Below are 27,876 nucleotides of genomic sequence, written 5' to 3'. Positions count from 1 at the left end.
AGAGATCGCTACTGATTCGGCCCTTGGATTTCTTCATTGCATCCCGGCGCTTAGCCACCAGCAAATCATCCTTGCAGGATTCACGGCCCCTCACCGTAGTGTGGAAAATCGAAACCGCTTAAAAGAGCGAAAAACTGATACCCAGCCTCTATTGGACCTTGCTTTTTTCCGCCCCTCGAAGCCGGCTGACGATACGAGCGGCCCTGGACCTCTTCATTGGACCTTGAAAACACCGCTTTCCCGAATTCTCCCAACCCGTGCAGGAGACATCCAGGTCTCAACCCACCTCAATCTCCTCATTTCATGCTGGAAACCAGACTTCTCACGACGGATTGGACGCCGATCGACGGCCGCATCAGTTTATAGTCTCAGTTTCGGCCCCTTAGAGTGGTAATCCTCAACCCCCCCCGCGGGTGTCACGAGGAGTGCGTCTGATACATCCAGGAGAGAGCATGGAATAACAAAAACGACCGAGTCGCGACATGTCACGTCCCTTTTCGACTCTTCTTTCTCTTCCCACATCTTCCATGCTCGCATTGTTCCTTCAAGCCCTCTTCGCTGTACCGACCGCGGGCCGACCCAATTCGCTCTGGCACTTCGAGATCGCGAATGATCCAGCTCCACCGCCTGAAGAGGGTCCGCCGCTGTCAGCCTCGGCCGTTCGCGATTTAAGTCTGCTTTGGCGAGAGATTGTTGCTATTGTTGGAGCCTACGTTCTAATTGTATCCGTTTTCCTGGGCTGTCTCCTCACTGTGGGTAGACGCCTTCGGAGAGGCGCTCAGCAATCGAATCGAACACTGGAGATGGAGATGCTCAAACCGCTCAGTGCACCGGTGAACGCAATCTCTCTCCAAATTCCGCAATCACCCAAAAATACCTGGCCTAGTCCTATGAGTGGAACAGAAAGCGAGTGTTGGCCAAGCCCTCAAAAGACCAAAAATCGATCCTTCAACATGCCTTGGTCTCGAGGAGAATCCCCTGTTTCTCCTAGGGCCGAGAGTGTATCCACGGTGGACGAAAATATCGTACGAGCCGACCGTATGAAAGCTCAAGCAGAGATGGAAAGACTGTATGCAGCTGTCATGGAGCATGATGCCCAACGAGCCGCAGAGGCCGAGTCGAATGGAGGTAACTCACCGAGGTCACCTCGCCAGGCACATTCCCCGCTAGCCAATCGCCCTGAGGGCAAACACCTGAGACAGCGGCAGCAATCATTCCAGTCTCTCTCTCCTGTGTCTCCTATGTCTCCACTGTCACGAGAACTACCTTCACCTGTCTACCCAGAACCTCACCGACCGCACTTCCAAGAACAACAACGACGAAAGCAGCTCCACATACAGCTACCACCACAACCACACTCTCCCCAGCACTCCTATCTAGCAACCCCAGAGCCCCAAAAGTCTCCATTCTCGCCTCGCAATGATAAGCCATCTAGACTCTCCGCCTTATCCTTCTTGAGTTCCAAATCTCGCAAAGTACGTCGAGAATCGGTTCGAAATCTCCCAATATCACCTCCAATTCTTTCTCCAGAAGTAACGACCCCGAGTTATCCCGAAAACCAACCTCTTTCTCCACGTATCTACCATCCGGGACCTCCGCCACTCAATCCTATACAAGAACAGCAAGAAAAGGCGAAAGCGAAGAGTCCAAGACTCGAACATCCCCGGAACGCTTCCGTTGATAGCACTTTCAGCGGGCCTCCGCATCTTAATCTCCGCAGTGCGGGCAGTAGCACTTCCACGCTTCCATTTCGTGCATTCAACAATGGGCCCATGAGTGCCCCGCCTACCAAGACCACGATTGTCGAAAGGCGAGATAGTATTCTTGGCCCTCTTGGACCTCGAACCGGTATTCCACGGACGCCATATAGTCCATATATGCCGTTCACTCCTATCACACCTTTGACCCCAAGTCGTATGATTACGCGACAGGAGCGAAAGAAAATGGAAAGGAAGAACGGAACACGAGTGCAAACAGAAGCAGACCTGGTAATGAGCGATGAAGAAATGTGGGGGGCTTAAGAATATCTATGCAAAATTTTACCGGAGGCATGCTTTTCTCGTTTTTTTCTTTCGTTTATTCCTGCTGTGACTGCTTTTCGTTTCTAATAATCAGCCGGTGTTTTAGTTACTGTCATTTTCTTTCCTTCCCTTTTCTCCTCTTTTCTTTCTGTTTTCTCTTAATTTTTCTGTATGAAAGTTCTGACACAGTTGGTGAAATCCCTTTGGCTACTTTCTCCTTTGTTGATGCACAGTTTGGCATTAACGCGGTCCTTTTTAAGTTCCAAGGCCATTGCTGTCGTTTGTTAATGCACGCGGGGCAGATACCAGTGCAGTTTTTCCTCATGATGTCTATACCTAACATAATATGCGTGTGTTTGTGGGAATTCTTGGGGCATATATAACTACTAGTTAGAAACTAGAATCCCGTATCTTCACATTTTACAGTGCGGTTGGGTTTCGTAGCAGCGTTCACTCGAGCATTGTTCGCTAAGCCGCTACCTTTACGGAGTACTTCAATCTGCTGTCGCTCACTCTATCGCCGGGGCTGGTGTAAGTTACCCCTGACGTCACGCAGGCCACGTGTTTTGGAAGCTTCGGACGGCCATCCGCAATGTTAACTTAATGCTCAGAACTATCCCTGCGAGCAGGACGTTGCGTACACGGAAACGAAGTAGTTCTACACTGAAATGTGGTAAGCGGACAGCTCCAGACTCCTCCGTGGATAAATATCGATTGCTAATGCTTTGCATAACCAGCGAAGACTAAGATCATCATGCCCCTGACGGTCCTCAGCAATCATGACGTTCGATCCCTTCTCCTATCACTAACCGGAGATGAAATTCGAAAATTACAAGCGAATCTTGCAGAAGCATTGAGGACATACTCCACCGGAAATCAGGATCCCGGGTGCTTCTGAGAGAATCAGCCACAAGGTACCACGATATGCAGAAAGAATGGACTGACCACAATGTTTCTACCCGCGAGCACGGGTTCAAGTCTCGGGTTTAAGATCATGACTTCAGCGGAGGATTGTGACCCCGGCAACTAGTCGAAATTGGAGAGCTGCTAATGGTCAAGGATGCAACGGAAAAGACGGGGGATCCGCCCGCCAAGGGACTTGTTGAATGGCTCCAAAAGGGTAACGTTATATATAAATGTGTGGGATTAATTTTGATGGACTTGGTCGTGGGAGGGGATATCCTCTATCTTGCCAGAGAAAGAAATATTTGAACAACGATATCAGAATTTTAGTCGATCTATTGAGCGGATGCAAGCGGCCAACAGACCCTATCCGCTGCAACGTATACACATAGTCAGGTCAGCACCCGACAGCGCCAATAATAATATGCTTAGAAGCCCCGAACGCCCCATTACTCGACAGGTGTAAAGGGAACCAAAGCTTAAAACCATCCTTACAACTCCCGAGCAATGCGGTCATCCATCAAAACTCCATGGTCCCATCCCTGATGACCACGTCGGCAACCATGCACAATAAAGAGGTCCGATTTGGCAACAGCAATTCTGCATGAACCCGATACGATCCGTCTTCGACGTTTTTTCCTGCTAGCATATTTTCGGCAAGCAACTCGGCCCAGCCCGGCGCCATGTACTCTCGGAGCAAGAAATTCTGTCGGATACGGATCCACGGGACCTCGCTTAAGCGATATTCATACGGGCCATAGCGCTTGAAGTGGCCGGACCAGATTGTGAAAGACAGCCTGATAAGTTCGAGATCGCGAATGTGCGGGGCCCAGCCGGTTAGGTAGGCAAAATGTTGGAGCGACCTATATTTGTAAAGGAGGAGAAATATGTATATCAGTTTGGTAGAATTTATGATCGTATCACGGGAGTATGTAGTTCTACAGAAAGGAATAGGTGAAGGGATATGGTCAGAAGGAAAAGGGTGCATTTACGGCTTTGGTGGATTAGGAAGCAGGATGAACTCGTGAACTTGAAAGGGCGAGCTAGACTTGCAGAAGTATGCTGGATTATTTCCGGGAACTTTGTCCAGGCTGTTCGGGGGTTCCTCAGGAGCTTGGGCCTCGAAGATGGTTTTCTCTGGGTTGTTCACAAAGGAAACTGATTGGCCAGCGCAGAGTTGGTGCCATGGTCCCAGGAGGAAGAGGGTAAGCCATAGGAGGATGATCACTGGCCTGGAAGAGCACAACATATTGGGCTCGAGCTGCTAATGTTGCATGGGCTGATGTGGAGGTGCGAATCCACCGCCGTACATATTCATCCACATCATAAAACATTTTGGTCAAGGCCTGGACTTGCTTGGGTCCTGGCTTCCTTCCCGGACTCCGCTAAAGCTTGGCCCCTACCTAGAAATGGGTTCCGCCCGGCTCGCCATGGGTTCTTGGCTCCCGGCGACCTTCAGGCTGTACAGTAGCACCCCACTCCCAGCGCTGATTTCCTCCATCAAATAGGGCCTTATGTTACCCTCAAACACCACAGTAATATCTATTGTGCGCTTCTTCCAAATCCAAGCCAATGCAACTGGAAACGTGTCTAAAACAACTTTTATGCCCATTAATTAGAAAAGTTAAAAGATGAAAAGGCCTTGGATATCAAAGCAATTTAAAGGGAACGTTCCCATACTATGAAGTAATTCTGACTGAGCCATCTCAAGCATTCCAAAGCAAATCCATTGGCTCTCAGTGGAGGTTTGGTGTGCAACTTACAATAATGCACTGGGGAATTGCGAGAAGCAGGCACCCGCTAGAGACGGGGTTACTCATTGCCTTGAAAAGTGTCCTGTCAGTGTTTTCCTTTTCACAACCTCTACTGCCTTCTAGCCTCTTGTCATGGACCCTGGGGTCGCACAACGATTTTCAATAGAGCCCATTGACTTTCTGTTTGCATTGCCAAAATGTAGAGCAATGTGTATGATGTATCACTCCAGCGCGCAGATTTCATTCATGGTTGGACTCTAAATGACACTTCCTGTTAAATCAGCTCCAACACCAACCCAGTCTCACACATTGATAATTAAATCACAATACTGTTTTGATCATGATGATGATCATTTTCTCGATGAACAATCTGATTCCAATAGTGAGCCATGCCAGGTTTGCTGAGCCACCAGAACTCTGCTCTCGTGCTCAAAATCGTCGCACCGGCAAAGCTAAGCGGGAAGCGCGGATTAGCCGCGGATAAACTGTGCAGCTGATTATCAACTAACCAACACGTGGCCCGTCCTCGTGGCTCGTGCACGGTAAGTCGCCTCGAAAAAAAGGGCATCCTCCATGCTCCTCCGTATATGGAGTACGGAACATTATCCGCTAATTATTTGCAGTACAGCCATAAAACAAGCCCTCTTCTGCCCACGAACTCCGTATGTTACTACGGATTTGGAACCAAAATTGTCACGCCCCCCTTCTCCCCCCTCCCCTTACTGTGCACCCGCCCCAAAACCTCAACCACGTATTCACATCGGGATCGGCTTGGATGTTTTTATGGGGAGTCGGCGAACTCGACTGTCAACCAATGAGAGGCATGGGCGCCACAAAGACCGGATGTGGCTGCCGTCTCGTGCAATGATGTCATTCCTCCCGGCTGATATCGTCCGATCAAGCAGATTTTTCCTACCCGCTGAAATATGCCATGGATGAGCAGAAATGAAAGATGACGGGAAATGCAGAGAGATCCTTCCAATTTGCCCCAGTCGCAACATGATCGTTGTTTGCTTCATGATTAAGTCACTATTGTTTCATACAAAAGGGATATAAACGTCCCTTGAAGACCTACCCTTTGCCTCAGTGCACAACTCGAGGATCGACGAGGCATTGTGAAACCTTCAACTACGGAGTCAATGCCAACTGAGCCAATTTTCCTTCCCAACGGTTATGTGTACACCGTCACCCCCGTCTTCGGGGGAATGACATTCAAGCACAACGAAATCAACATCAGCCATTCAACCCTACCACCGGGATGGAATATAGTCGTACATACCGAAAGGTTTTCTCCGACAAGTGAGAAATGCCGACCCGAATCTCCCTCCAATTCTGGCAATTCCTCGTCGGGCCTCTCCCGCCCAGGCTCTGGCTCAAGGCCTCAAAGCCCGTCCAGGGAGAATAGACGCACCCCCCGAAGCCGTTCATTTCGCTTTACAAAACCGACCCTTGACCGTGATTGCCTTTTCATCTCTTCCCTATTCTTTCCTTCAAGTCGGGACTTCAAATCGCCCTCGTCGCCCACACGGCAAATTGCGATGATGCTCTGGGCAACTCTTTGGTGGTATTTTCATTTACCAGAGCCAAATCGACATGTCTCCACCCCTGAATCCGCGTTGACGCCCGAGCCTGGCCGCCCAAAGGGAGAGTGGCGTGTGTATATCAAACGGGAAGGTGTCCTTAAAGGTCGCAATCTGATGCAAAAACTGGAGCGAATGGGCTTAGTGACATGTGAGGATTCGTCCGTGGGCCTCGATCCCGCCGATCCTGACTATCAGGATGGCTGGAGAGAAATGTACGTCAGTCGTCGTAGGTTCTGGCAATTGGATCCTAGAATCTTCCTTTTCACGTTGCAGCCCGTGTCAGTGCCACCGGTTATCGATATACCACACTTTTCTCGCCCGGACTCTCCTCCCAGTGGTAGTATATCAACGACATCCCCTACGTCTGCAGCTGCTCTTCTAGGCCCGGAAAATGCTCCTTTCAACCCATCTATGCCTGGTGGCCCATTTTACTCTGGAAGTCACTTGCCAACCTTTTTCCCTCCCGCTCCTCCACTCTATACTTTCACAAACGGAACACGCCATCCCATCCGTCCTAAACCACCCAGGCAAGGAGAAACGTTCTATGTCCGCTATATTCGCAGTGTAGCGCAGACGCTGTCCTTCCGTGTCCCAGTTCTCAAGGCGAGAGAGTCGGTCATGTTAAGTGACTTGAACATACGCCATCGCAAGTCCGCAAGCGCAACATCCATCGCTGACATGATGACAGCGGGTTCTGTCTTGCCCAGATCAGAAAATGAATCAGATCTTGACGTCTTACACAGGTGGATGAACAATCCACGCATTAATGCTGCTTGGGGCGCAGCTGGCCCGCGCTCGATTCAAGATGCTTTCCTGCGGAAGCAACTCACGTCCACCTTCTCATTTCCCGCCTTGGGTTGTTGGGATGGCAAGCCGTTTGGGTATTTTGAGATTTATTGGATAAAGGAGGCAAATATAGCAAAGCTGCTCCTGTCTCCAGTGGGCAATTGGGATCGTGGGTTCCACTGCTTAATTGGCGAAGAGGAGTACCGGAGTTCACATCGAGTACAGATATGGTTGAGTGCACTGGTACACTACTGCTGGCTGGCGGATAATCGGACGGAGAATGTCATCCTGGAGCCTAGAGTTGACAATGAAAGGTGAGCGGCTCCACCAAATCCATACTATTCCGCTCTCCGAATTTGGATATTATTCTATCCCTAGAGTAACCATCTTTGCTAACTTACATCGTGTGCATAGGTTAATTTCTAGCCTTCATACAGCAGGCTTCTATAAAGATGGAGAAGTGGCCTTTCCCCACAAGCAAGCTGCTGTGATGAGGATGAAACGAGATAATTGGGAAGCACCCGTGATATGATGCGTTTATACCACTCAGTAGACCGACGCTCCGAAATTTCATTCGATGCTGTTCAGAGAAAGCATCGAATAATAGACTCTTTTTTCGTATGAGGTACCTAAATTCGGTAGCGTTTCCAGTCTCTGTTCGAACAAACTGTTACTACCTAGTCTAACGATAGATAATTCCTCGCGCTCGCTCCTTACAGCGGCAGAGTTATATTTTCACGAAGATCAGAACTTTCTTCTTCTTGATGTACAAGTCCGTTTCCCAAAGAACATGCTCCCGGGTAGAGTTCGGAGCACTCTTGAGGAGTTGCCACGTGCTGGACACATTTCTTCATCTACTTTTACTCCGACAATAGTGTCAAATTTAGGTTTTTTTTTTTTTTTTTTCTTGGGAATAAAAGGATTGTATTTTTATGATAAGCGTCTCATTTTCCTTGCAGCCCAACTTCTAAAGGGATAAGGAAATTTACTTTAAAAATTTTGTTGACATTACAATTATCGTATCAGCAAAGAAGATGATCATCTTTGTCATTCCTTGCTATCTCATTTAATATCCATATCAGGCCCATGCACATGTAATGGGGTGACGAGGTAGCTGACGACTTTTTCCCAGCAAACAAAGTATTTGAAAAAAAGTTGCATGCACGCCCATAAAAACCGACTCCACCAACGTAACGAAACACAATCGAAAGGCGTTACGTTTATCGGTATCTCCAGAGGCTGAGGGTATTGTGTCGCTTCCAGGTCTTCCGTCTGCCGGCGGTGGTCTTGTTGTAGCGGTGTCCCTTGTTGAGACCGCGGGATTTCTTGCCAGTTGCAGTGAGACCACGGCATTCGCGGTGCTAAATTAGTGTGTTAGTAAGGTGTTCTATTTGCCCTCTTTGGCAACAATCATCAATTCGAAGCGTACCTTGTGAACTGGCTTCACGATCCAGTTGATGCGAGGATCACGACGGATAGCCTTGTGCTGAGGATCGACGAGAATGACCTCAAAGTACTTGTAGGTAGAGTCCTCGTTGATCCAGTAGGAGTTGAGGACACGGAGGTTAGCGCAGCGCTTGCCAACGCGCTCCTCGGCGGTAGCCTTGAGGGAACGCTGGTATTTGAGCTGGTTGACACCGTGGTTGGTGGGTTTGCCTTGAGGGAAAAAAAGATAACGGTATTAGAGTCGATATTGCTGCCAGACGTGTGAGTCAAGTACATACCATAAGTAGCACCCTTGGGGGCAGGTCGCTTGCGTCCACCACGGCGCACACGGACACGGTAGATAACATAACCCTGCTTGGCCTTGTATCCGAGACGGCGAGCCTTATCGGGACGAGAGGGGCGAGAAGCACGATGGATCACATTGAGTTGACGAAGCTATATTGATGCACTCTCAGCAATGTTCAACGAGTGTATAGCAAGACACACAGAGAGAGAGAGCGAGAAAATCGAGATTCTCTCTTTTCCTTCTCTTCGTGTGTGCCACAGAAGAAATTGTATTTGGATTTCGAAGGAAAAGTGGTCCGGCTCCGAAAAGCAGGTCTCTCTCTTTTGATTTTTTTTTTGCTCGCTCTCGGTCTCGCGGTTGGGAATTATCTCACCTCCCAGCATCGTACGCGCAGCAAGAAGCGCATCACATCGGATTGCTTCTTGCGCTGAAGCTCTTCAACATATTTAAGAGCACCCATCTGGACAAGGTGAAATCAAGCGATCAGCAAACGGAATTGACGCTCCAATTTTGCACAAGGATAAAAGCATGGAAGCACAGCAGCCACAACTAGCTTTCAGGAGATCTCACCTTGTCGTCGTGGGTTGGTCGTCCCTGGTTGTCGTTGTTAGTGCAATGCGTCTCGCGCTCGAACGAGTCTTTCTGTGGGAACGCTTAATCCGGCTTAAGCGAGCGCAGTGTGTGGCTTGGCATCTAATCACGTGATGTGACTAGCGCGAGCCTTGCCAAGCCTATCCCAGACCCTGTGAGATTTTTAAATTCTACACATCCACGCAGGATTAATTGCTGGGAGAATGTTTGACCGCTGGGTTAAAACTCTCTATCGTGGGCTGAATTGTTCTGGTTCGAGACAGTGGAATGACCGTCTCACGAACGGCGCTTCGATGCTATAGCGCTCCAATGAGCCCAAAAACTCTGGGATATAAAATCCTGAGAGGTTTCAGAACATATTCTATGAATCATCAGCGACCATGCCCAGCAAAGGCCAAACACTGCTTCAATTCAAACTTCTCTGTGGTACCTAGGAATCCATGGACAATTCGCGTACGCAACCCTCCCCTCTTTAGCCAACAATAAACTGGAAGCTGGAGGATTATGACACCGGCACTTGCAATCGTTTGCATTCCAAACGACGACCGCACCTGAACTTCCGGAGTCACTACTTTCATAACATCCATTACTGTCCGCAAGAAGCAAGAAGAGTATTATAGAAACCCGAGGTGAAAAGCCTCCCTATAAGCTTGATCTTGGCTGCACAACTACCAGTTACATTCTCATGGGGCACAGAACTTGGTGAAAGAATATTGAATATTGGTAGGATACTTCTAATAGCTATCTTCTTTTAGCAATACTCTCAGAGAGTTTCTAAAGGTTGGTAGTTAAGTGATTAAGTCCTTTTATCTCCTTATGTGGTTTTCATGTGCTTGGTCCGGCCAGGTACAACCTACCGCTGAGTTAACGTCTCATATCCTCCTTTCCTTAGCTTTTTTTACCACTCTCTGGGAACGCGCTGATTAGCGCTCTCAGCCCTTTCCGAAGCCTATGCGCCGTAATTCCCCATCCATGTATCTCCTCTCGTCCTTTCCCCATTTCACTTCCATCCTCCTCCTCCTCTTCCTCATCGTCCGCCTTACCTATTTCAAACATGGCTTTCAGATTCTCATCCATCTCAGAATCCCTCTTTCTCTTCAAAGCTTTGCCTCCTAGTCTATTGACACCGTTTACCCGAGCCTTGTCATACGTGATCATTTTTTCAATCTCTAACGCGGAGGCTTCACGGCCGGCTATAATAAGTCGTCGCGCTTCCACGTAGTCCTTCTCCCATTCTTCTGCCAAATTTGGAAGCTGGTCAATATCTCTGATATAGTCATTGACCCTCTCGTACGAGTCAAGGACGGCGTGCGAACGTTCAAGCAGGGTTTTAGACGCGACATAGAGGGGGTGGCTCGCAAAAGAGGTTGCTCCCTGCGCCTCAGGGTCCTCTTCGCCCTCGTCAATATGCGCAACATCCTTGGCTGGACCGGAAAGCGGTGCCAGAGCAGACTTCAGAAGGGTTTCAAATTGGGCCTGGAACTGCTCCTCTTCCGATTGCCTATCTAACGCAATCAGAACAGTCCTCTCAGAGAGAACACCATCAGCCTACATTTTGGCTTGTTCCTCATCCAACATATCCAGTAGCCTCTTTTCTTCTGTGCGAACTTTCAGTTCAAACGTTTTCGCGAAGTTGTCATTCTTTTCTACACGTGACATTGCAGCTTGCAGTGCATTAAGTGCCGCGATCCTACATCCTCCAGTTAGCTTGGATGTTGCAATAAGGTTCTCAGTCATAGAAACATAGAGCATATCCACTGCTAGTGGTTTTCTACCTTGCGCCTTCCACCTCGTCTACGCTATCCTGGGAGTTGTCGTAACTTTCCGGAAGATCATCGTCATTGTAATCATCATCAGTAGCGGCATAGCCCGTAGCTCGACGTGACATTCCCCCGGTAGGTCTCGTTTCCGTCGCCGAGGTAGCCTTACCTCCTCCCCAACGGGGTCGCACCGCTACCACTCAGGTATGATTAGCCTTGATAAACCCATCGCCAGCGAGATCTCTAGATTGATTGCTCACCAGCCTGCTTAGTACGGGTCATCGCTTCAGTAACGCGAGGCTCCACGCTAATCCTCTTTGGTACCTTTACATCAGTTGAATGTAGGTAAGCCCTCAAAGAGAGGGTCGGACGTTTATCGACGTCTCTATATCCGAATCAAGAAATCCATAAGGGTCATGTGATTTAATCAGCAATTAGGTACACAGGATCGAAATCAATAAGAAATGTATTGTATGCATACGGCTCCTATCTGGATAAACACTCTTGGGAACTAGAGAAAAAGGAAAATGGGCATATCAAACTGAGGAGGGAACGAGCAGAATAAAGAAGCCAATTTGCAGTCAAAGGCATGATACATAAGAAATTCACGTCTTTTGATAACAAACCAAATATTCGGAAAGGACTGGAGAGACAATCGTGGCTTCAATAGACCAATCCATCTCTCTGATGTTGGTCAGCATTCTAGTGCCGATGAGAAATATGTTGAAAAGAAAAGAAAAGAACGGGGTATAATAAGAAAAGGAGAGAGAAATCTGAGAATTGGATCCGGCGAAGCAATCGTCATCGGCGCCTGGGGAAATGAAGGACAATAAGTATACATGGAGTAATAAATATAGGTACACGCAAAAGGAAATTAAGAAAGAGTAGCATAAAGAGAGTATGATGTGCCAAAGATCCTTCGAGTATCCTCCCGTTCTGTCTGGAAGTCAAAGCGAGTCCCGCAGAATCGGGGAGTCCATAGCTTAAGGACTTTGATATCCCAAAAGAAATTCCCTGGCCATATCGAAAAACAGATGGTTTAGTTCCATTGCCGTCTTGAGAGTCAATCTGTCCATTATCAATTTTTCAAACAGCCTTTCATCCTCAATTTTGTTCCAAATTCAAGATATTGCACAGGCAGATTGATAATGTCCCCATATGAAAACACGAAACGATGATAAAGGAATGGCCAGTCTTAGATAACAGGAGATAAGAGCATTGTAAAATCTCTGCAACCAATGTACTGGAAATGATGTTGCGATTCCCTTTACCGATCCCGTAAAGCGAAGGTCGTGGAAAGGTGAACTAGAACATGCAAGGAGCAAAATCGCCCTAAAACGAGAGTTTGCATCGAGCAGGTGATTTGTAGTAGAAAAAAGAGCCTGTGGTGCCAATGTGGTTTTTAAGGCAAATGTCAATCCGTTAATCATGGGTCGAGATAATCTATCGGTGGTTTCCGAAAGGACTGAGAAGTCAAAAAAGCCGTTTAAATGTCCGTATCATAAGCACCTTTCGCGCCAGCCTGTTGCCAAGTGTATATCTAGTTCACCTGTATGTCCAGAATCGATGTAAGCACGATAGGATGGTACAAACGCGCAAGAAAATGACCTGCAAAACCGAAGGGAAAAATATTAGGTACTAAAACCCGTAAATCTGAAGGAGAATAGAATGTGGCGCGAGATATCATTAATAGCGGATGCGGATGCAGTGGTGCGAATAAAAAGAAGCGGAAACAACGGATTGCCAAAGCGGACAGCATTCGAAGCACGGACTGTTCCAATAGCGGAGATCCAACTGCTCTTTTTAATTAAGAGCCAAGCGAAAGGCCCTGGAAGCGGTTCATCCATTCTTCTTGTGCAGGATAACCGCTGCGCATGCCTGCTGCTCCAAACCCAGCTGTACCCGGATCGGATATCCCATAGTTGGAGGCGTAGGAGCTAAACGGATCGGTCTGAGGTTGCAAACCATGCGTATAACCGTTGTAGCCAGCTTCCGGTTGCCGAGCGCTTCCAAGCGACTGATAAGAATCCAAATAAGGCGAGCGCATCGGCCCACCTTGACCAGCTGTCTCTCTGTTCAATGGCTCAGTGAAAATTCCGGGAGTCAATCCTTGGCTGATCCCTGCGCCATATTGCTTATAATCATGCGGTCGACGGCGATCTCCATGTGGATCTTGACCGTAACCCAGAGAGGATGGGGGTCCAAGGCCTCCTAGAGCCTGTAAACCGGTTGTGGGCGTGACAAAAGAAGCAGGGTTAATCGCAGACATCCAAATCCTAGTCTTGTAAATCTTGAATAAATCCGTAACCAGCGAATTAAAGTTGATATATGTATCGGCAAAGTAATAGAAAGTAAGCTTCTTCCAGTCCCTATTGGCAATATATCAGCAGGATCATAACAATGAGGAAAGCGTGGGCGGGGCATACATTTGAAATTCGGCATCGAGGATCTCCATGTTCAATCTGTGCTCGAGAACTTTTTGCTGGCAAACACGCTTTGCCTTGGCCTCATTTCCTTCTTTATCGCGTAAAGTCTGAATTTCGTGGTTCTGTGCAAGTCGTTTAATCAATTTTGGTTTAATATCACCACCCTGGTTTTCCTGTCCAGCATGTTGACTGTGAGGGCCCATGCCGCCGACTGTACTTCCACTTAAGCCTGAATGACCGTTTGGATTCACCGCATGAGGCGCCCCAGACTGGTTCTGGCGAGAAAACATCATCAACCATTTATAGTGCTCCTCCGCATAATGTTCCTTTAACTCTCGTGCCTTTTGCCAGCTCACATTTGCATGTGCAACAGTGCCAAGATCGGTTCCACGATCCGCTTCGACAATGACAAGATCCCCGGGTTTAACCTGCAGTCCAGTATCTTCCTGAATATAGAAAATATCTGCCCGATAACATTTGAATGTGACGACGAAGAGCTGCTGATTCTGATGTGGCTGAGCTAACGCTGCATGCTGTCGGCCAAAAGCGTTTGGCATAACATATGCTTGATGCAAAGCTGTCGATATTCCAGACGATGGTGGAGGCTCATTTGCACGGTTTGAAAGATCATGACCTGAAAAGTAGGCAACTGCAAATTGACGAGCACGTAAACCTTCCAGTTCCTTTGCACGTTCGGCAAGGGACTGAGTGTTACGAGATGCGAGATACTCACGATTATCTGTGGATGAAGCGCTTAAGCCAGTTTCCGGATAGCTCCCAACGTCCTCGTCCTGCTTCTTAACAGCTGTGCCGACAGGAGGCTGGGAATCTGCCGAGCCGGAGAGTGATGAGACGTGTCTCGTGGGAACATCCGCGAAAGAGTGACGACGGCTCTGGGGAACGTCGTTAATACTGCCGAAACCAAGTGAACTTTGCCACTGAGCCCGCTTGATATTTTCCAAAGTACGATTCTCCAAAGAAGTAAAAGTAGGAAACTGTTTTTCCAGATTAGCAGAGTGTAGGCTGAATCGTCTCCTGGCGTTACTGCGCGAGGCATTATATCCGGGAAATTCGCCGAGTTCATCCATGTCTTCGACCGCTAGATCGCTTTCCTCGGGGACGCTTCCATGGATAGGGTGTAGTTTATGGCCCTGAGCAAGAGAATATCCACTGTTAGCCGAAGTAGAAGAAAGGGTTCGATCCCGAAATCGCACGCCTTCAAGCTGGCTTGAAGCAGCTTGGCGCAAAAGTGCATTTTCTAAAGTCAGTTGCTCGATAGTACGTGCCTGATTAGAAGACCAATTATTATTATTGCCTTCAGAATCATTGGGGCTAATATCATCATCGTCTTCCCGAACACGCCCCAGAACGGCGGAGTCACGTCCTAGCTCACCGAGTATGCTAGGCCGTGAGGAGCGGCGCTGGACGGAATATTGCGCACTGTTCCTGGTGCGAGCTCCAGACACTGGCGCAGTAGTTTTGGTCGGCATCATATGAGTGGTTTCTGGGTCTAGCTGTCCAACAGAATACGACTGAGAACGATAGGTTTTGGGGGTGGGATGGATAGGTATAGCAAAAGGTATAGATGCTTCCGTGACGGATCGCGATGTAGGGCTGATCACCTCGTCGGCAGACCCGAAGCTCGAATTAGGTGGGTGTATGGAGGTGGGAGATTGGAGGACTTCTGACAACCTTGAAGGTGGTTCTTTGCGGTTCTCGGCATTCCATATCCCAGTACCCCATGGGAAGGACCCATTTCCTGTCGAACCCCAGTTAACCGAGCTTGCGAGACCTGGGCTTGTTGCTGAACCCCAGGCACCTTGATCCGTTGCTGGTGTGGTGGGGTTTGAGTTCACGGGAGAAAATGAGCTGGTAGCGGTTAAAGATGCTTTCCGGGGCAATGAGCTGGGTATTTCGTTCAGCCATGAGGTACGTCGCGTCGTCTTCGAAACGGGAGTCGGTTGTGCTTGAGTATGCCCGTGGTGATCGTTTTCATCCTCGGAGGAGGCAAGTGCTTCAGAGTCTGGAGTGGATCGCCGACCACCTTGCCGGCCTTTCTCTAACAACATTGACGCATTGTTGTTCGGAGTAGGTGCATATGTAGTATGCGAAGATTTGGATGACTGACTTGTCTTGCTGGACGCCGCCATGATGAAAAGTGGCTAAATGGGGATGAGATGAAGGGTTGTCGATGTCCAAAGGAATAAGAACCCCATCCACTGATAATGAAAAGGTACAAAGAAAAAAAGAAAGAGAGAAACTAATGGGCTTTGGAGAGACTTTTCAAAGAGAAAAGTGAAATGCTCGAAAGTGGTAAACCGGATGCTATCTGCAACTCAGCAGTGAATCAGAGTGACTACCGCTCCGCTCACCCAAAGTCGAGACAGGACAGCGTCAAATTAGGAAGGCGTATAACGGCTGCCCAAGTGTTGTGATACGATGTCATGTGTTGGTGATGATGATGGCGGTGGACACAGCTCCTGTCAGGTATTATATGGTTAGAAAAATAGCCAAAAACCAAACCAACACAAGTGATGACAATCAACTAATAAGAGTTAGGGTGACGCGACGCGGCAGTGGTGGAGATATATGGTACATACCCAATGTCGGCGGCCGATTTAGACGTGCGTAGCCGTAAATTTGACAAGGTCTGCGCGAGGAGACCGGCGAAAAGGGGAGAAGGAAAAAATTCCCACCAGCTTCCGCTGAAGGGATCTGTGCAACCAGAATAACTGAGCCCAAAGGTAAGATGACAGATGCGACAAAAAAATGTGACGAATAAGATGCGACGAAAGGTTGATGGGGTGAAGCTGCCAGGAGACAAATAGGCAGTAAACTGAGAATCTGATGATGATGAGAACAATGTTAGTTCATATGCTGTCAGTTAACTTTTCCTTTTTTTTCCCTTCAAAAATGTCCCAGAAACAGGGAGAGAGGCGAATGGAAAATGAGGAAGGAAAAACAATAGGAGCCGCTTTTATTGCGCAACGCAAGACAGTCAGCATTCCCGTGCAACAAGATATTGCACTATAGCAACTGTATTGCGTGGCAAAATGAGAAAGGCAGTGTCAAACACACAAAAGCTCTTATCCTCTCCCAAATCGAAAGCCACAGCATAATGGGCCACTATAGGCAGGCTGGATACGTAGAGCTGGGCCTGGTGGACAAGAAGCTGCCCAGAACAGAGTCTGGGAGACTCAATAAAACAGTCCCGATAAAAAAGAGGCCAGGCTGCCAGGGTGGCTATTTACTTTTCAGTTTGTCAAAAGTAAACCTGGGTATCAAGGATATAATTGCGCAAACATCTGCCCTCCCGGTTGAAAGAACCCAAGATCTAATCGGCAATCTTGAGATAAACCGGTAGTCTCATGGCAGAAAAGGCGCCGGCCGCATGCGCAACTGAGGTCGGAATGATGTGAGAGGGCCGTGGGGTGCTGCTTAGCCAAATGGGAGGGGGGAAGGCAATGCGAAGAAGCGGCAAACCGTCGACTGCTTAATGAGATAGCAACCTTACCTTAGGCGAATCTAAACAAGATGCAAGAATCTGGCGGGTATTGATAAAAAAAGAAATACCGTCTCCGATAGCAAACTGAGGAGTCTAAGATGGATAAGAAATGTCAGTGGCCAACGCAGATCAAGTAAATAAGAACCTGTTAACAGCGGAATAAATGACCTAGCTAGCAATTATGATCTGAGCAGTCTTTCCCTTTTCCCAACGCCACCAAGCGCTCAAAGGTGATAAATAGGAGGAGTGGCTCGCGTTCGAAGAGAATCAGAAAGCAAAAGGCCCGGTGCAGGAAGCAGCGCGTCCACAGCGCTCGCACGTCATTGAAGGATCAATGGATAGAGAGTCTCGAAGGTGGGAACTCGGTTCTCTACCGCTTGGACAGGACGATAGCGATTATCGGTACAGAAGCTCTATGGACGGAAACCGGATGCAGATGGATGGACTTGAGCTCAGGGAACGTACGGGATCACCAGAGGATGGAGGAGGAGGAGCGCGTTCGGCGCGGTAGATGTATTGAGGCGAATAGCAGATGAAGATAAGATGCGATGGCGAAGATAGAATGACTTCAGACGACGAACTCTAGGAGCATGAAAGGGCGAGGCGCCGTTTCCAACCATTAGCGCATGTCAAAGGAACCAAGATCCAGATCAATCGGCATCATGGGATGGGGCAATTTACGCTGCGAACTGGTGGGTGGCGTCAGGGTAGGGTTGGGATTTTGGAGAGCCGACTTGGGGACCGATCCAAACAGTGCTCACAGTCCCCCCAGAAGTCTACGACGTATGGGAAGGAGAAGTTGGTGGCACTAAAGAACTTTCTTAGGCTTCTTGGGACCGTTTTGAGCCTAAATGGCTGGGATTTCGTGCACGATTTGCAGCCAAGGTTTGTGCAACTCCAGGGAAAGGGGAGTGCGAGATCAGGAATAACTTGACCCGTGGTGGTGCTTGACGAGACCGGCTGGCGTTTGACTACTTATTCAGACGAAGCCCCCTTTTCCATCTGCTGAGCTGCCTGAGAAGTGGATTCCGACACCTGCAGCAAAGGACGTGCAACGGCAAAAAAGGACTCTTTTTTCGTGGGTCTCGAACAAATTCCCTGCCAGTCTTCAGGCGGGTTCCAGCCAGGCCTTGCGGGCGTGCCCTCACCGGATAACGAGTTAACTAATCACTCCATATAGAGTACATAACTGGCTAACTACGCATTCCGCCGTGCTTGAGAAAGTCACAGCTCTATCAGTATAATATGGCCTGAAGATAATGGTGTGGGTTGGAATGAAACAGAAAGTGACAGAAGGCCAAAGACGCTTCGCTTCACCCCCAGGAGCATTGCATGAACGTGTTGTCCCATGCTGTAACTGGGCTGGGGAATATAAATCACCGCCGGTTGACAGCTTGACTCTACTCTTCACCGAACCAGACAAATTCATCAGTCACTCCCTACCTCAGCTACCTGCATATTAAGGGCAACACACATACTCCCATACATCTGTATACATACACAGGACCATAGCTTGTTGTCCAAATGAAGGTCGATTGCTCTTTCAAGAGTAGGGCCATGTCAAGCCCGCCCATGGCCCTTGCAGCGAAACAGGTCTGTCCCACGACCGTTGGGTGGCAGCTAACCAAATTAAAAGGGCTTGTGTGAGGTTCTAGAGATGGTGGAGTGATCTTTTGACCCTCCACACCCCGGTTCATTAACCAGTTAGCGAGTCAATTGAATTTGGGACAAGAAAAAGGCCCCTCCCTCTCCCCCATCTCAGTCCAGCCGTGAGAGTGTCGGGTAGTTGGGTCAGCAGGCATACATACGATGCCCACATGTGAGGAGAATGCCACTGCCGAGCCCTTGTGCATTCACTTGACGACACCAGGGCTCAGTTATCGAGCTTCGATTGCCCTTGTCATCGAACTGTTCCAATCCCAGCTAATACTTTCCCTTGCGATCTCCTCCAGATCCTGCTTCTCCAGGCGCCTGTTGTGTCTATCAATCCTTGATCCAGAAAAGCCTCAAGAAGGGCCCTGCGTGGAAACATCGTAACTAAGTAAGCTGTTGTGGAGAAGCCTACCCACCAGGCCTTCCAATCACACTACCGACATAGTAAATTACACGAGAGATTCCGTGGATTCCACGCCAGGACGAGAGCCCCTCTTTGCATTCGCGGAAACCCACTTTCACCCCACACAGATTATCCGTCTGTGAGCCGAGTCCGAAAACCCAGAATTTTCCTTGGTGTATCTTTTTTCTCAGCCACATCCCGGGTGCTTCGACGCGTCGGGTGTAGGGCGCTGTGTCGTGGTTGGGCGGATCATCGTCAATCCATCTTTGCCAATGAACTCTTTTCAAACAAAGCCCACTTTGTTTTTTATTTATCAAAAAAGCTCAGGTCATAAATCATCAACACTGGAGCCATGGATGGCCTTGAGCCTGGCCGAAGTTTCATCGGAAGCTCAAATCCAAGCTTTTGCAACAAAGTGCACGGCGAAGAGGAAGAAACAACAAATCCCTTGCCACCGACGGAGCTTATTCTCATACCAAGCCGGCCTTCAAACGCTCCAGACTTACGTATGTAGTATATTGTTGATTTCCACACTGAGAAACGGACTCGATGCAGTATTACCTCTAAAACTCCGCAACTAAGTTGATGATGCGGATCTTTCACAGCATGCAGATCCCTATGTTCCATTCACCGTCACTCATGGCTTTTTTTTCTTTTCCGACCTCGCGCCCAATTCCCGCCCACAAATTTGACGACCGCGTGAAGGGGCGAGCGACCCGTGCAAAAACATCTCTGCTAGACGGAGGCTTTTTGAGCAAAACTCCTAGGCCTAACAATCCCGCCCCTTGAACAGAAATGCTGGCAGGGGCCCAGGGACAGTAATTAAGTTGTGAGCGATTTTATTTAGTTCATCGATTAAGACAAGGATCAAAGACGCTCAAACTTGATGTTACCGCTCCTATGTGCCACTGAGACGGCATAAAATTGCCGGCGAAACGGAGGATCAAACTCGGCAACCTTCTCCATGCCACGGGGCAAAGATATCTCGACAGATGGTTAAACATAAACCAGCCCGGCATGAAATGATGAATTGATTTTGAAAGAAAGTCATGTGCGCAAGAAGCAAGCCACTCGACAGCCGGCTAGCTAACTATTGACGCGAGGTAATTCATGCATGCATCCTCCAGTTCCTCCAAGAGGCCTTGCGCCAAAAGATCAAACGCTCGGACGCTTACACTGCATTTGAGAGTGTCATCTTCACTTGCTTCTGTGCGCTACCTTCTTTCAGGGGTCCACGCAAAAAGCCCGGAATACCAATCTTCACCTGAGAGTATCCGCGGAGAATTTGTTACTCGATTTCCAGTATTGACTACCAAGCCCTATGACAGGTACGAATCATCTGATCATATACACATACATCACCGTACTCTCAATGCGAGCCACCTCAAGTACCAGGGAATCAAAACTCTATCGGCGTGAGCTTTTCATTACTAGCCGATAGCATGATGTGCTCCCATCTTCTCCAGCTCTGGGAGCACAGGAAATGGAGGGGTGTTTCCTTAGGGAATCAGCCGCAGGTAATCCGGCGTCTCTGCCAAAAAGAAGGCCCTCCTCACCTCAACCCATGCACACACTAGATTCCGAAACAGTTCCGGGCTGGAATGTGTGGAGAAGTTTCCCGTGTTGTATCAATCACATGAGGTACTGGGCCGCGCAGACTTACATGTACACCAGACATGATCTCACATTTTCCTTTAACTCCTCACATGTTGCGGAGTAGTCACGGCGACGAGGGGTTAAGTATATGTGTGTGCATATACGGAGTAGTTGAAGAGGAGAATATCCATTGTAAATAGGGAACGTAACGCATTCGATGATCTAGACCACAGCCGATCTTCCATCGATTGCTCGTCAAGGACGGGTTACGGGGTCGAAGCACTGTTAGAGTACAGGACTCAAGCGACACCAATACGAGCTAACAAGGTTGAGCCGAGATGTTTTGCATTTGCACTCAAACAAAGAACCGGGGTCCTGACATGGAAGCTTTAACGTCCCAATGATGGTTGCGGATGGCCCCGACTCCACGGCCGTGGATGCACAAGAGCATGGAGAGTGCCGAATGATGCGGATCTAGAGTGGCATGCAGTCGCTGACTCTGGGTGATTTGTAAAAATGCAGATCAAGCCATCCGCCTCTCAACACCTATAGCCATCTTCAGCCATCGTCATGGCCATTGTGCGCTGGTGTGATAGTCGCGCCTCCCATGTAATAGATCAGGACGTTCGAAGCGCTAATGCAGAAAATTTTTTAGTAAATTTCGCTTATTTGGTTCTAACAATCTATTGCACTTGCATCATATAGTAAGACATGAATAGGAAATACCGGGTGAACGTCGTCCTTGACGAGGAACAGAGTCCAAACAAGCATAAAATATGGTATCATACACACACCCCACTTGCATTTGAACTCGTGCGAGCAAGGGAGTTAACACAGAGACTAAACACACGAGGAAGCTAAAATCACGCATCCGCGGTGTCGAGGCTTCCCTTGCCAACGGTTGATGCAGTAGCACCGGGGCCCTTCTGCTGCCGTAGCTTTTCTTCAAACCTTTCAAACTCCTTCAAAGCAACTTCTTCCTCCTCGTCGATGACCTGAGTGACACTTTTGACTTCTTCGATCTAAATCACAATAACCTTTAGTTAGTAGCTCATCCGAGACCAAAACCAAAAAAAACAACCCGGATTAGAGCAAAAGAGATGTCCAGAACTCACATAATGCATCAGCATCGACTCAATCCCATTCTTTAACGTCACCGTACTTGAATCGCACGTTCTGCATGCCCCTCTCAACTTCAACATCACATTTCCATCCTTAAATCCTCTAAATTCAATATCTCCACCATCCTCTTGAATCGCCGGACGAATCCTCGTCTCAAGCAATTCATTGATCATGCCAACAACCTCCTCATCTTCTTCATTATACTCCACCGCCTCTTCCCCACTTCCTTCCTGCCCGGCCTGGGCGCCCTCCGCCACCGCCACAGTATTTACTAATTGCTCGCCAGAAGTGACAGCTTCCGTGATGAGGCTGAATACTTCGGGTTTGATATGTGCCCAGTTAGCATCACCCGCCTTAGTTATCGTGATGAAATCTGGACCGTAGAAAACAGAGGAGACGCCATCGACGTTGAGGAGTTTTGCGGCGAGCGGAGATGGATGGGGCGCAGCGAGGGTGGAACGAGGAGATAGGTATTCAAGGAATGGGGCCGGGAAGTTTTCTGGAAGAACGGGATAGTTCGGGATGAATTTAAGAGCCTAATTGAGGAATGCGGGTTAGCATATCTGTTCATCCGTGGCCGTCATCTTAACTCTCGCGGTGAGAGAGGAAGACAAAGCTCACATCTGCATTTGGAGTGACTTCCGTCTGAATGAAAATCGTCCGATTGTTCGCGGGGACATTCGCCGGCATCTGAGCAGCAACCGGCTGATGCTGTCTTAACAGAGTCGGTCTGTGGCGTGACCGCGAAGACGTGATCACTGGGATTCTCGCAGCTTGGGTGTACACGGTCCTGGGCGTGAAAATCATCCATCGTGGTGGCGATGCGAAAACTCCACTGGCAGATTGGGATCTGCTGATCGCTTGGGAAAGCGACCTTGATGCCGTCCGTACAGCCATGGTTGCGGTGGCTTGTTTATTCCGATTTGCAAGAAAGGTCTTTATCCTAAGCGAAATGTGTCTGGTTTCCTCGGCGGAGGTTGCTCAGCGGAAACTTTCTGCTGAATAACCACCGTCTGACGTAATATTAATAAGGGAACATCGCGGGCTCCGCGGGGCTACTTTAGCCGACATCGTTTTTCCGGCTAGAATTGCCGCGGACCTGGCTGGCCCGTGCTTTGCCGATAGCTTTTCGGGTTCAACACAAGAAGCTCCCTTGATTCGAACAGAAAGCAGGGAAGGAGACTGTTATCTATTAATAAAATAGCGATCGGACGAGCCTGTAACTAGAATCCACCTCAATCCTTCTGTGCAAAACTTAAAAAAAGAAAGAAAAAATGCCTTGCCATCATACCACCCTCGCTGGAAAACGGAGTTATACCACCCGAAAACACAATGTTCGAAAGAGCCAGCAAAGGAAACCAATTCATTCACTCAAAACGCCCTAGTCACCTAAACCCGAACTGCGGGCTCATTGATGAGGGTATATTCAAAGCAGAACAAGACTAAATCCGATAGAGATGCTCCTTTTCTTTTTTTTTTTTTCCCTTTTTTTCTTTTTTTCTTTTTTCTTCTTCTGTTGGTTTGGGGGATTGGGTGCATGAAAGTCATTATTTCCGGGACCAGGGCAGGGGAAAGGTAAACCATATCAATACGGAAATAGAATGAATAGAATCATTTTCTTGCCTTCATTCTTCCAAGAAGCGCGAATGAGACGAGAGGGCTTCGCAAAGTGTAGAGAACTGGAGGGTGACCATATCCAAATCTATAACCTTGTAATATATATGAACATATCATCGTTAAAATCGTGAGCCATGTTAATATCAATTTCGTCGCCAGTTGAAGCGTTTATGCCTCTCATGCCCTCCGCCTACCACCGCTGAGGGTTCGACCTGAAGGCTTCGAGTGTATAGCTCCTGGGAATATAAGTTAGTCCTCGCTCGGACAAACCTGACCTGAGAGGAATGCCTTCGATACTCACCTCCTCATCACTTTCAAATTTTGCCTCTAATACCAGTCGCCGCACAATCTCATTTATATGAAACGTCGGGAAGGGAGTTTTTTGGCTCTGCTGAACTCCAAGTATCACATCGCCCATGATCTCAAACTTACGCCAATTGATGCGATCGCCAATAAAGGTTCTATTGCCCTCTTCTGCTGAGACCAGGTCGCGAAGGTGAAGTGGAAGGAACGGTATTCTTTCTCCGAATGAGTTCTCCCATGCCAACCGATAAGCGAAGTGGCTCTTCTGGGTGCCCATTAAAATAACTAAACTCATAAATTGTTTCTTAACGCTGTGGGAGACGAGTGCTTGAGTCTGTGCCAATCGATATATAGGAGTGCCATTTAGCCCTGCGATGATCGCTCCTAGAGAATTATAATTATACAGCTGGCGTAATTTCTAGATGGAAGAAGAATGGTTAGTCGACGATCTACAAATAAGACAACCAAGGTCGCGATGTTACCAACCAATGAAATATTCATAAACTTTTCTAATGCTTGAGCCCTATGCTTAGCTTTATCGCGAAGTAAGACCATGCTGGCGGCAAAATATGCGAGGTGATTAAATTGCTTTATCATCCTATTCACGTTTTCTAAATGGCTGGACGGCTTTTCCTTGTTTTCTGACGACGTGCTCACGTGGCGAATAAGCTCCCGTGGTCTAAAGGCGCTATACATTACCCAGTCGATACGGGTAAGCTCTCGTGCAAAGTCTTCGTCTGGTATCTCCATGAATATGCGCCATTGTGTTTTGCCCAAAGTGTGGCGTGGTACTATCTCGAGTCGTTGGGCTTCTCGATGGGCCGATTCCGTGCCCAATAGCATTTTGAACGACTGGCTGGAAATGCTCCCCGATCTATTGAGCGTCGACGTCATTGACAAGTTAGAATACTGAGACGCGTGGTCGACATTTTCTTCGTTTAGGTCCAGAGCAGCCATGTTTTGAATGGTCTCGTCCGTATTCTGGGAGACGGAAGCCGCCGGTGAGCTTTGAACAGAAGTGTCTAAGAAGGTCTCCACATTTTCAGGCTCGCTTTTCTCATCCTTAAATGCCCAGTCTACATCATCGTCTTCCACGAATTTTTCGAGACACGAGCTAATTTCTTTCGCCGCGAACGCGAAAATCATATTCTTTTCCAGGAACCCAATAAAGTCCGTGAGTCGCTTCCGGGGTTTTGGACTTGCAAAGTCTCCAGGGTATTCAGCAGCCCATTGAGCCAGAACGTTGAGCATGGTTAATTGGTCCGCATGGCGTTTTAATCGAGGCACCTCACTGTTTTCCATCCGTTCAAAGCGTCCGATTATCGAGTATAAAAGTTGAGAAGGGCTTGCAAATTTTCGGTATAGGCATAGAAATATTGATGGGAACTTTGCGTCTTGTTTAGTCAATGGCATCGACAAAAGCCGATCCACTAGCTCGTCGAACGTAGAGCCAGGATCCTCTGGTTTTGTTTTGGCATTTGGACTTGACGGGCTGGTGAGCTGATTCGAAGAGTCTTCTGTTTCATCTTCCATATCCAAAAACGAATTGAAGGCGTCAGAACCCGCACTATGCCTCCACTGCGTACGAAGCCTTTGGTGTGCGATGTTTCCAGGTGAGGTTTCCTCAGGAACTGGGTCTACCGTTAAGGAAGAACCACGGTTCACCCGATTCCCCGGAGGCGTCCGTGGTGGAACAGGCTGCGAATTACTCCGTCCATATCTCGAACCATGTACATTGAGAGCCAGGTTTGAATCAGTTGCGGAGTCGAGACGGACTCCTTCGTTAAGATAAGGATCGGCGGGGTGCAAACAGGTGCCCTTGGGCGTTTCGGAGTGTGCTCTCGTGTGTTGGCGGCTCGAATAAGGGCGAAGGCGCGAGGGAATGTTTCCAGAGGAAGCTCGATTTTTGGGAAGAGGACGCTTCTTCTCACAAACTACATCTGCGAGAAAACGAGAACCAAGGTTAGTGGTCGAGTCAATTGAGTCAATGCTTTTCCGAGAGGGAAGAGAAAAAAAAAAAGTCTCAGCACAGATGTCTAGTCAACCAAATCGAAGCTAGATATCAGACATGAAATTTCGAGGCCGCCGTTTGACAGGGATTGAGGCGGAAGGGCATGCAATAATAGGGTGGTTATATTAATAACTGTGCAGAGTGAGTGGACGGGCTTGGAGTGGAGCACCGCAAAAGCACGATTTAGCGTGGTGGGAGCAGGGGGTTCCCTAGCGGGCAACAAGACTCCGCACCAACTCATTGACCAGTCATCCCCCAGGACATGTGGAAATTAGCCCAGTTCGTGTAATTAAACTGGGCGACCGCACGGAACAATGGCAGAAAGGGACATTAAAACGGGTCATAATAATTGGCGGGCAAGGAAAAGGATGCAACATCAACGAACAGGGCAGTCAATCTGAGCGGTTTGGCTGGCCGGACAGGGTGGAAATAGGCCCTGTCCAGACGCACATTGATAAAAATCAAAGTGGAGACCCGACACACGACAATAAAGCAACCTGATGGGGTGAAAAATATCCTTACCGGAAGTTCGAACAATGATCGCCCTGAGAACTATGGAGATGCACTTCTTGTAAGATTCTGAAACACGAATAGATGTCTGTAATGCTTCGGTCCCCGCAAGAAGTCGATTCGCTTGCTCGAGAACTGCAGGGTCATGTTGAGAGGAGCGGCGCGGAGTGTCGCATTTACAGGCCACGACGAGAAAAGGTATACTACTTGTCTGCTGTAGCGTACCTATACATCAAGGATCTTCTGTCAGTTTTATTATGCTTATCGTACTGTAAATAGCCCTGGATAGAGTTTATCGTTGAGTATTCCTCGAAGACTCCAGGTTAACTGTCGCCATGGAACAAGGAAAGCCACCCGCCGACCGGGGGCCGCTCTGCGGAGAAATAAACAAGGCGGGAGAGGCTTCTCTCACGACTTACTGAGAAGTTGAGACAGTTGCGTAAGGGTGCGAGGATCAGCGGAGTCAAACAGCGCAAGAACCCCATCAATGGGTGGCACCGCCTGTTCTCCGAGCAACCTTGGCCATGTAATCCTTCCGTGTTCATCAACTGCGATGTTATGGATTCCAACCTCCAAGAGTCGAACGAGGTAGATGGTGCCATCCAAGGACATCTTTTTAACCGACGAGCGGGCAATTGGAGTCTGCTTCAGGTCCAACGCATACTTTACAAGCGTAGACTTCCCTACTCCTTGTGCGCCGACAACTGCCATGTTCACCTGAGGCAGGCAGTGTTGTGACGGGATGCTTACCTATAGCCGATAGCGAAAGAACAGAACGAAAGGTCAACCCAGATAATATGAAGGCGCATGGACCATTGTATTGAAAAGAAGAACACGGAAGCCGCACATACCATGGTTTCATTTGGGATATGCCCTGAAGCGTCCTGGGCGTAGGGCAAAGGATTGCTTTCATCGATTGCTGCAATTATACCATCGGGCTGCTTCGAATGGCGAGGGCGGGGGAGTTCGCCGGCGGGAGCAGAGTACGTCCGGCTCTGCAAGGTAGGTCTCTGTGGTGGAGGGACGGGCTGCTTCTTGATCAAATCTCCCGCCGACTTATTCCTCAAGTGCTGAGGCGTCATGTTTGAGTGAGCAGGGTTCAGAGTCACTGGCACTTTTGTCTGCAGGGAGGGCTAATAAGGAGGCGCGAGGACGCGGACGGAGGCACGGTATGACGTTTGCATTCTGCGGTAGCACCCTGATGTTTTCAGTGCATGATAATACGTCAATTGCTAACGCGTACTGTGTTGAAGATCGAATCTGTCGGGAAAATAAGCTTGGGGTCACGTTTCACCTTTTCAGGCGGCGTGCGCTCCAGACAAGCAAGCCACCGAAAGACGAAACGGCAACTTTGAGATATTTAGTGAATTTCACTCCACACGGAGAACGTCAAAAAAACACGGCCAAAGGGTGTCCCTCAAACTACTAAGCTGAATTGTGTCGCTCGCGGGAGGGTGTGTTACTTAAAAGACGAAGCAAAGTGTGGGTAAAATCTCAGTGAAAAGAGGCAACCGAGGAAATACCTAAGAGGGTTGATTAACTAGTTATTTTATCTAGATAAGGTTGCCCTTCTTCTCGAAGTGTGCCACTCCATAGAGAC

At 48.5% G+C, this 27,876-nt stretch overlaps 9 protein-coding genes across 9 annotated transcripts; 3 read left to right on the top strand and 6 right to left on the bottom strand.

Moving 5' to 3' along the window:
* The first annotated feature begins 109 nt into the window (after positions 1–109).
* Positions 110–2,439, top strand: CIMG_04967 (uncharacterized protein). The gene has a single exon (XM_001245525.2). It carries the CDS (start codon positions 483–485, stop codon positions 2,019–2,021), a length of 1,539 nt encoding a protein of 512 aa, XP_001245526.2. The 5' UTR covers positions 110–482; the 3' UTR covers positions 2,022–2,439.
* Positions 2,440–3,444: 1,005 nt separating this feature from the next.
* CIMG_04966 (uncharacterized protein) lies at positions 3,445–4,173 on the bottom strand (the record flags this gene model as incomplete). Its single annotated transcript, XM_001245524.1, has 2 exons — positions 3,445–3,787; positions 3,917–4,173. 2 exons carry the CDS (start codon positions 4,171–4,173, stop codon positions 3,445–3,447), a joined length of 600 nt encoding a protein of 199 aa, XP_001245525.1.
* Positions 4,174–5,461: 1,288 nt separating this feature from the next.
* On the top strand, positions 5,462–7,579 carry CIMG_04963 (siderophore biosynthesis protein; the record flags this gene model as incomplete). The annotated part of the gene is made up of 2 exons (XM_001245521.2): positions 5,462–7,361; positions 7,462–7,579. Exons 1-2 carry the CDS (start codon positions 5,818–5,820, stop codon positions 7,577–7,579), a joined length of 1,662 nt encoding a protein of 553 aa, XP_001245522.2. The 5' UTR covers positions 5,462–5,817.
* Positions 7,580–7,956: 377 nt separating this feature from the next.
* Positions 7,957–9,421, bottom strand: CIMG_04962 (60S ribosomal protein L15). The gene is made up of 5 exons (XM_001245520.2): positions 9,350–9,421; positions 9,153–9,239; positions 8,772–8,928; positions 8,477–8,703; positions 7,957–8,408 (listed from the first exon to the last, which is right to left on the bottom strand). Exons 2-5 carry the CDS (start codon positions 9,237–9,239, stop codon positions 8,268–8,270), a joined length of 612 nt encoding a protein of 203 aa, XP_001245521.1. The 5' UTR covers positions 9,350–9,421; the 3' UTR covers positions 7,957–8,267.
* Positions 9,422–10,258: 837 nt separating this feature from the next.
* CIMG_04961 (uncharacterized protein) lies at positions 10,259–11,412 on the bottom strand (the record flags this gene model as incomplete). Its single annotated transcript, XM_001245519.2, has 4 exons — positions 10,259–10,871; positions 10,923–11,060; positions 11,146–11,323; positions 11,391–11,412. The coding sequence occupies 4 exons, from the start codon at positions 11,410–11,412 to the stop codon at positions 10,259–10,261; spliced, it is 951 nt and encodes a 316-aa protein (XP_001245520.2).
* Positions 11,413–11,584: 172 nt separating this feature from the next.
* On the bottom strand, positions 11,585–16,400 carry CIMG_04960 (PSP1 domain-containing protein). Its single transcript, XM_001245518.2, has 5 exons — positions 16,157–16,400; positions 14,843–16,036; positions 14,290–14,707; positions 13,557–14,205; positions 11,585–13,499 (listed from the first exon to the last, which is right to left on the bottom strand). The coding sequence occupies exons 2-5, from the start codon at positions 15,704–15,706 to the stop codon at positions 12,938–12,940; spliced, it is 2,493 nt and encodes an 830-aa protein (XP_001245519.1). The 5' UTR covers positions 15,707–16,036; positions 16,157–16,400; the 3' UTR covers positions 11,585–12,937.
* A 69-nt stretch (positions 16,401–16,469) lies between these two features.
* On the top strand, positions 16,470–17,572 carry CIMG_13407 (uncharacterized protein; the record flags this gene model as incomplete). Its single annotated transcript, XM_004446074.1, has 2 exons — positions 16,470–16,553; positions 17,303–17,572. 2 exons carry the CDS (start codon positions 16,470–16,472, stop codon positions 17,570–17,572), a joined length of 354 nt encoding a protein of 117 aa, XP_004446131.1.
* A 3,774-nt stretch (positions 17,573–21,346) lies between these two features.
* CIMG_04958 (HIRA-interacting protein 5) lies at positions 21,347–22,792 on the bottom strand. Its single transcript, XM_001245516.2, has 3 exons — positions 22,457–22,792; positions 21,829–22,371; positions 21,347–21,735 (listed from the first exon to the last, which is right to left on the bottom strand). Exons 1-3 carry the CDS (start codon positions 22,730–22,732, stop codon positions 21,577–21,579), a joined length of 978 nt encoding a protein of 325 aa, XP_001245517.1. The 5' UTR covers positions 22,733–22,792; the 3' UTR covers positions 21,347–21,576.
* A 201-nt stretch (positions 22,793–22,993) lies between these two features.
* Positions 22,994–27,667, bottom strand: CIMG_04957 (Ras guanyl-nucleotide exchange factor RasGEF). The gene is made up of 6 exons (XM_001245515.2): positions 27,128–27,667; positions 26,696–27,026; positions 26,289–26,501; positions 24,242–25,695; positions 23,754–24,173; positions 22,994–23,688 (listed from the first exon to the last, which is right to left on the bottom strand). The coding sequence occupies exons 1-6, from the start codon at positions 27,356–27,358 to the stop codon at positions 23,596–23,598; spliced, it is 2,742 nt and encodes a 913-aa protein (XP_001245516.2). The 5' UTR covers positions 27,359–27,667; the 3' UTR covers positions 22,994–23,595.
* Positions 27,668–27,876: the final 209 nt, after the last annotated feature.

Source organism: Coccidioides immitis (assembly GCF_000149335.2).
Source record: "Coccidioides immitis RS genomic scaffold supercont3.4, whole genome shotgun sequence".
NCBI lineage: Eukaryota > Fungi > Ascomycota > Eurotiomycetes > Onygenales > Onygenaceae > Coccidioides > Coccidioides immitis.
Note: the sequence above shows the minus strand (reverse complement) of the source record. Positions and strands in the feature narration are given on the sequence as shown.

What these genes read in the sequence shown, in the direction of transcription:
- CIMG_04967 (XM_001245525.2), top strand. Translation starts at nt 483, where the DNA reads ATGTCACGTCCCTTTTCGACTCTTCTTTCTCTTCCCACATCTTCCATG.
- CIMG_04962 (XM_001245520.2), bottom strand. Translation starts at nt 9,239, where the DNA reads ATGGGTGCTCTTAAATATGTTGAAGAGCTTCAGCGCAAGAAGCAATCC. An exon ending in TGCGCGTACGATGCTGGGAG is followed by an intron (nt 8,929 to 9,152) that starts GTGAGATAATTC and finishes GCATCAATATAG; the next exon opens with CTTCGTCAACTCAATGTGAT. An exon ending in TCGTGAAGCCAGTTCACAAG is followed by an intron (nt 8,409 to 8,476) that starts GTACGCTTCGAA and finishes ACACTAATTTAG; the next exon opens with CACCGCGAATGCCGTGGTCT.
- CIMG_04960 (XM_001245518.2), bottom strand. Translation starts at nt 15,706, where the DNA reads ATGGCGGCGTCCAGCAAGACAAGTCAGTCATCCAAATCTTCGCATACT. An exon ending in ATAATTGGTCTTCTAATCAG is followed by an intron (nt 14,708 to 14,842) that starts GCACGTACTATC and finishes TCTCTTGCTCAG; the next exon opens with GGCCATAAACTACACCCTAT. An exon ending in CTCGATGCCGAATTTCAAAT is followed by an intron (nt 13,500 to 13,556) that starts GTATGCCCCGCC and finishes TATTGCCAATAG; the next exon opens with GGACTGGAAGAAGCTTACTT.
- CIMG_04958 (XM_001245516.2), bottom strand. Translation starts at nt 22,732, where the DNA reads ATGGCTGTACGGACGGCATCAAGGTCGCTTTCCCAAGCGATCAGCAGA. An exon ending in AAGTCACTCCAAATGCAGAT is followed by an intron (nt 22,372 to 22,456) that starts GTGAGCTTTGTC and finishes TTCCTCAATTAG; the next exon opens with GCTCTTAAATTCATCCCGAA. An exon ending in AGTCGATGCTGATGCATTAT is followed by an intron (nt 21,736 to 21,828) that starts GTGAGTTCTGGA and finishes ATTGTGATTTAG; the next exon opens with ATCGAAGAAGTCAAAAGTGT.
- CIMG_04957 (XM_001245515.2), bottom strand. Translation starts at nt 27,358, where the DNA reads ATGACGCCTCAGCACTTGAGGAATAAGTCGGCGGGAGATTTGATCAAG. An exon ending in GCAACTGTCTCAACTTCTCA is followed by an intron (nt 26,502 to 26,695) that starts GTAAGTCGTGAG and finishes CTTGATGTATAG; the next exon opens with GTACGCTACAGCAGACAAGT. An exon ending in AATTTGAAAGTGATGAGGAG is followed by an intron (nt 23,689 to 23,753) that starts GTGAGTATCGAA and finishes TTATATTCCCAG; the next exon opens with GAGCTATACACTCGAAGCCT.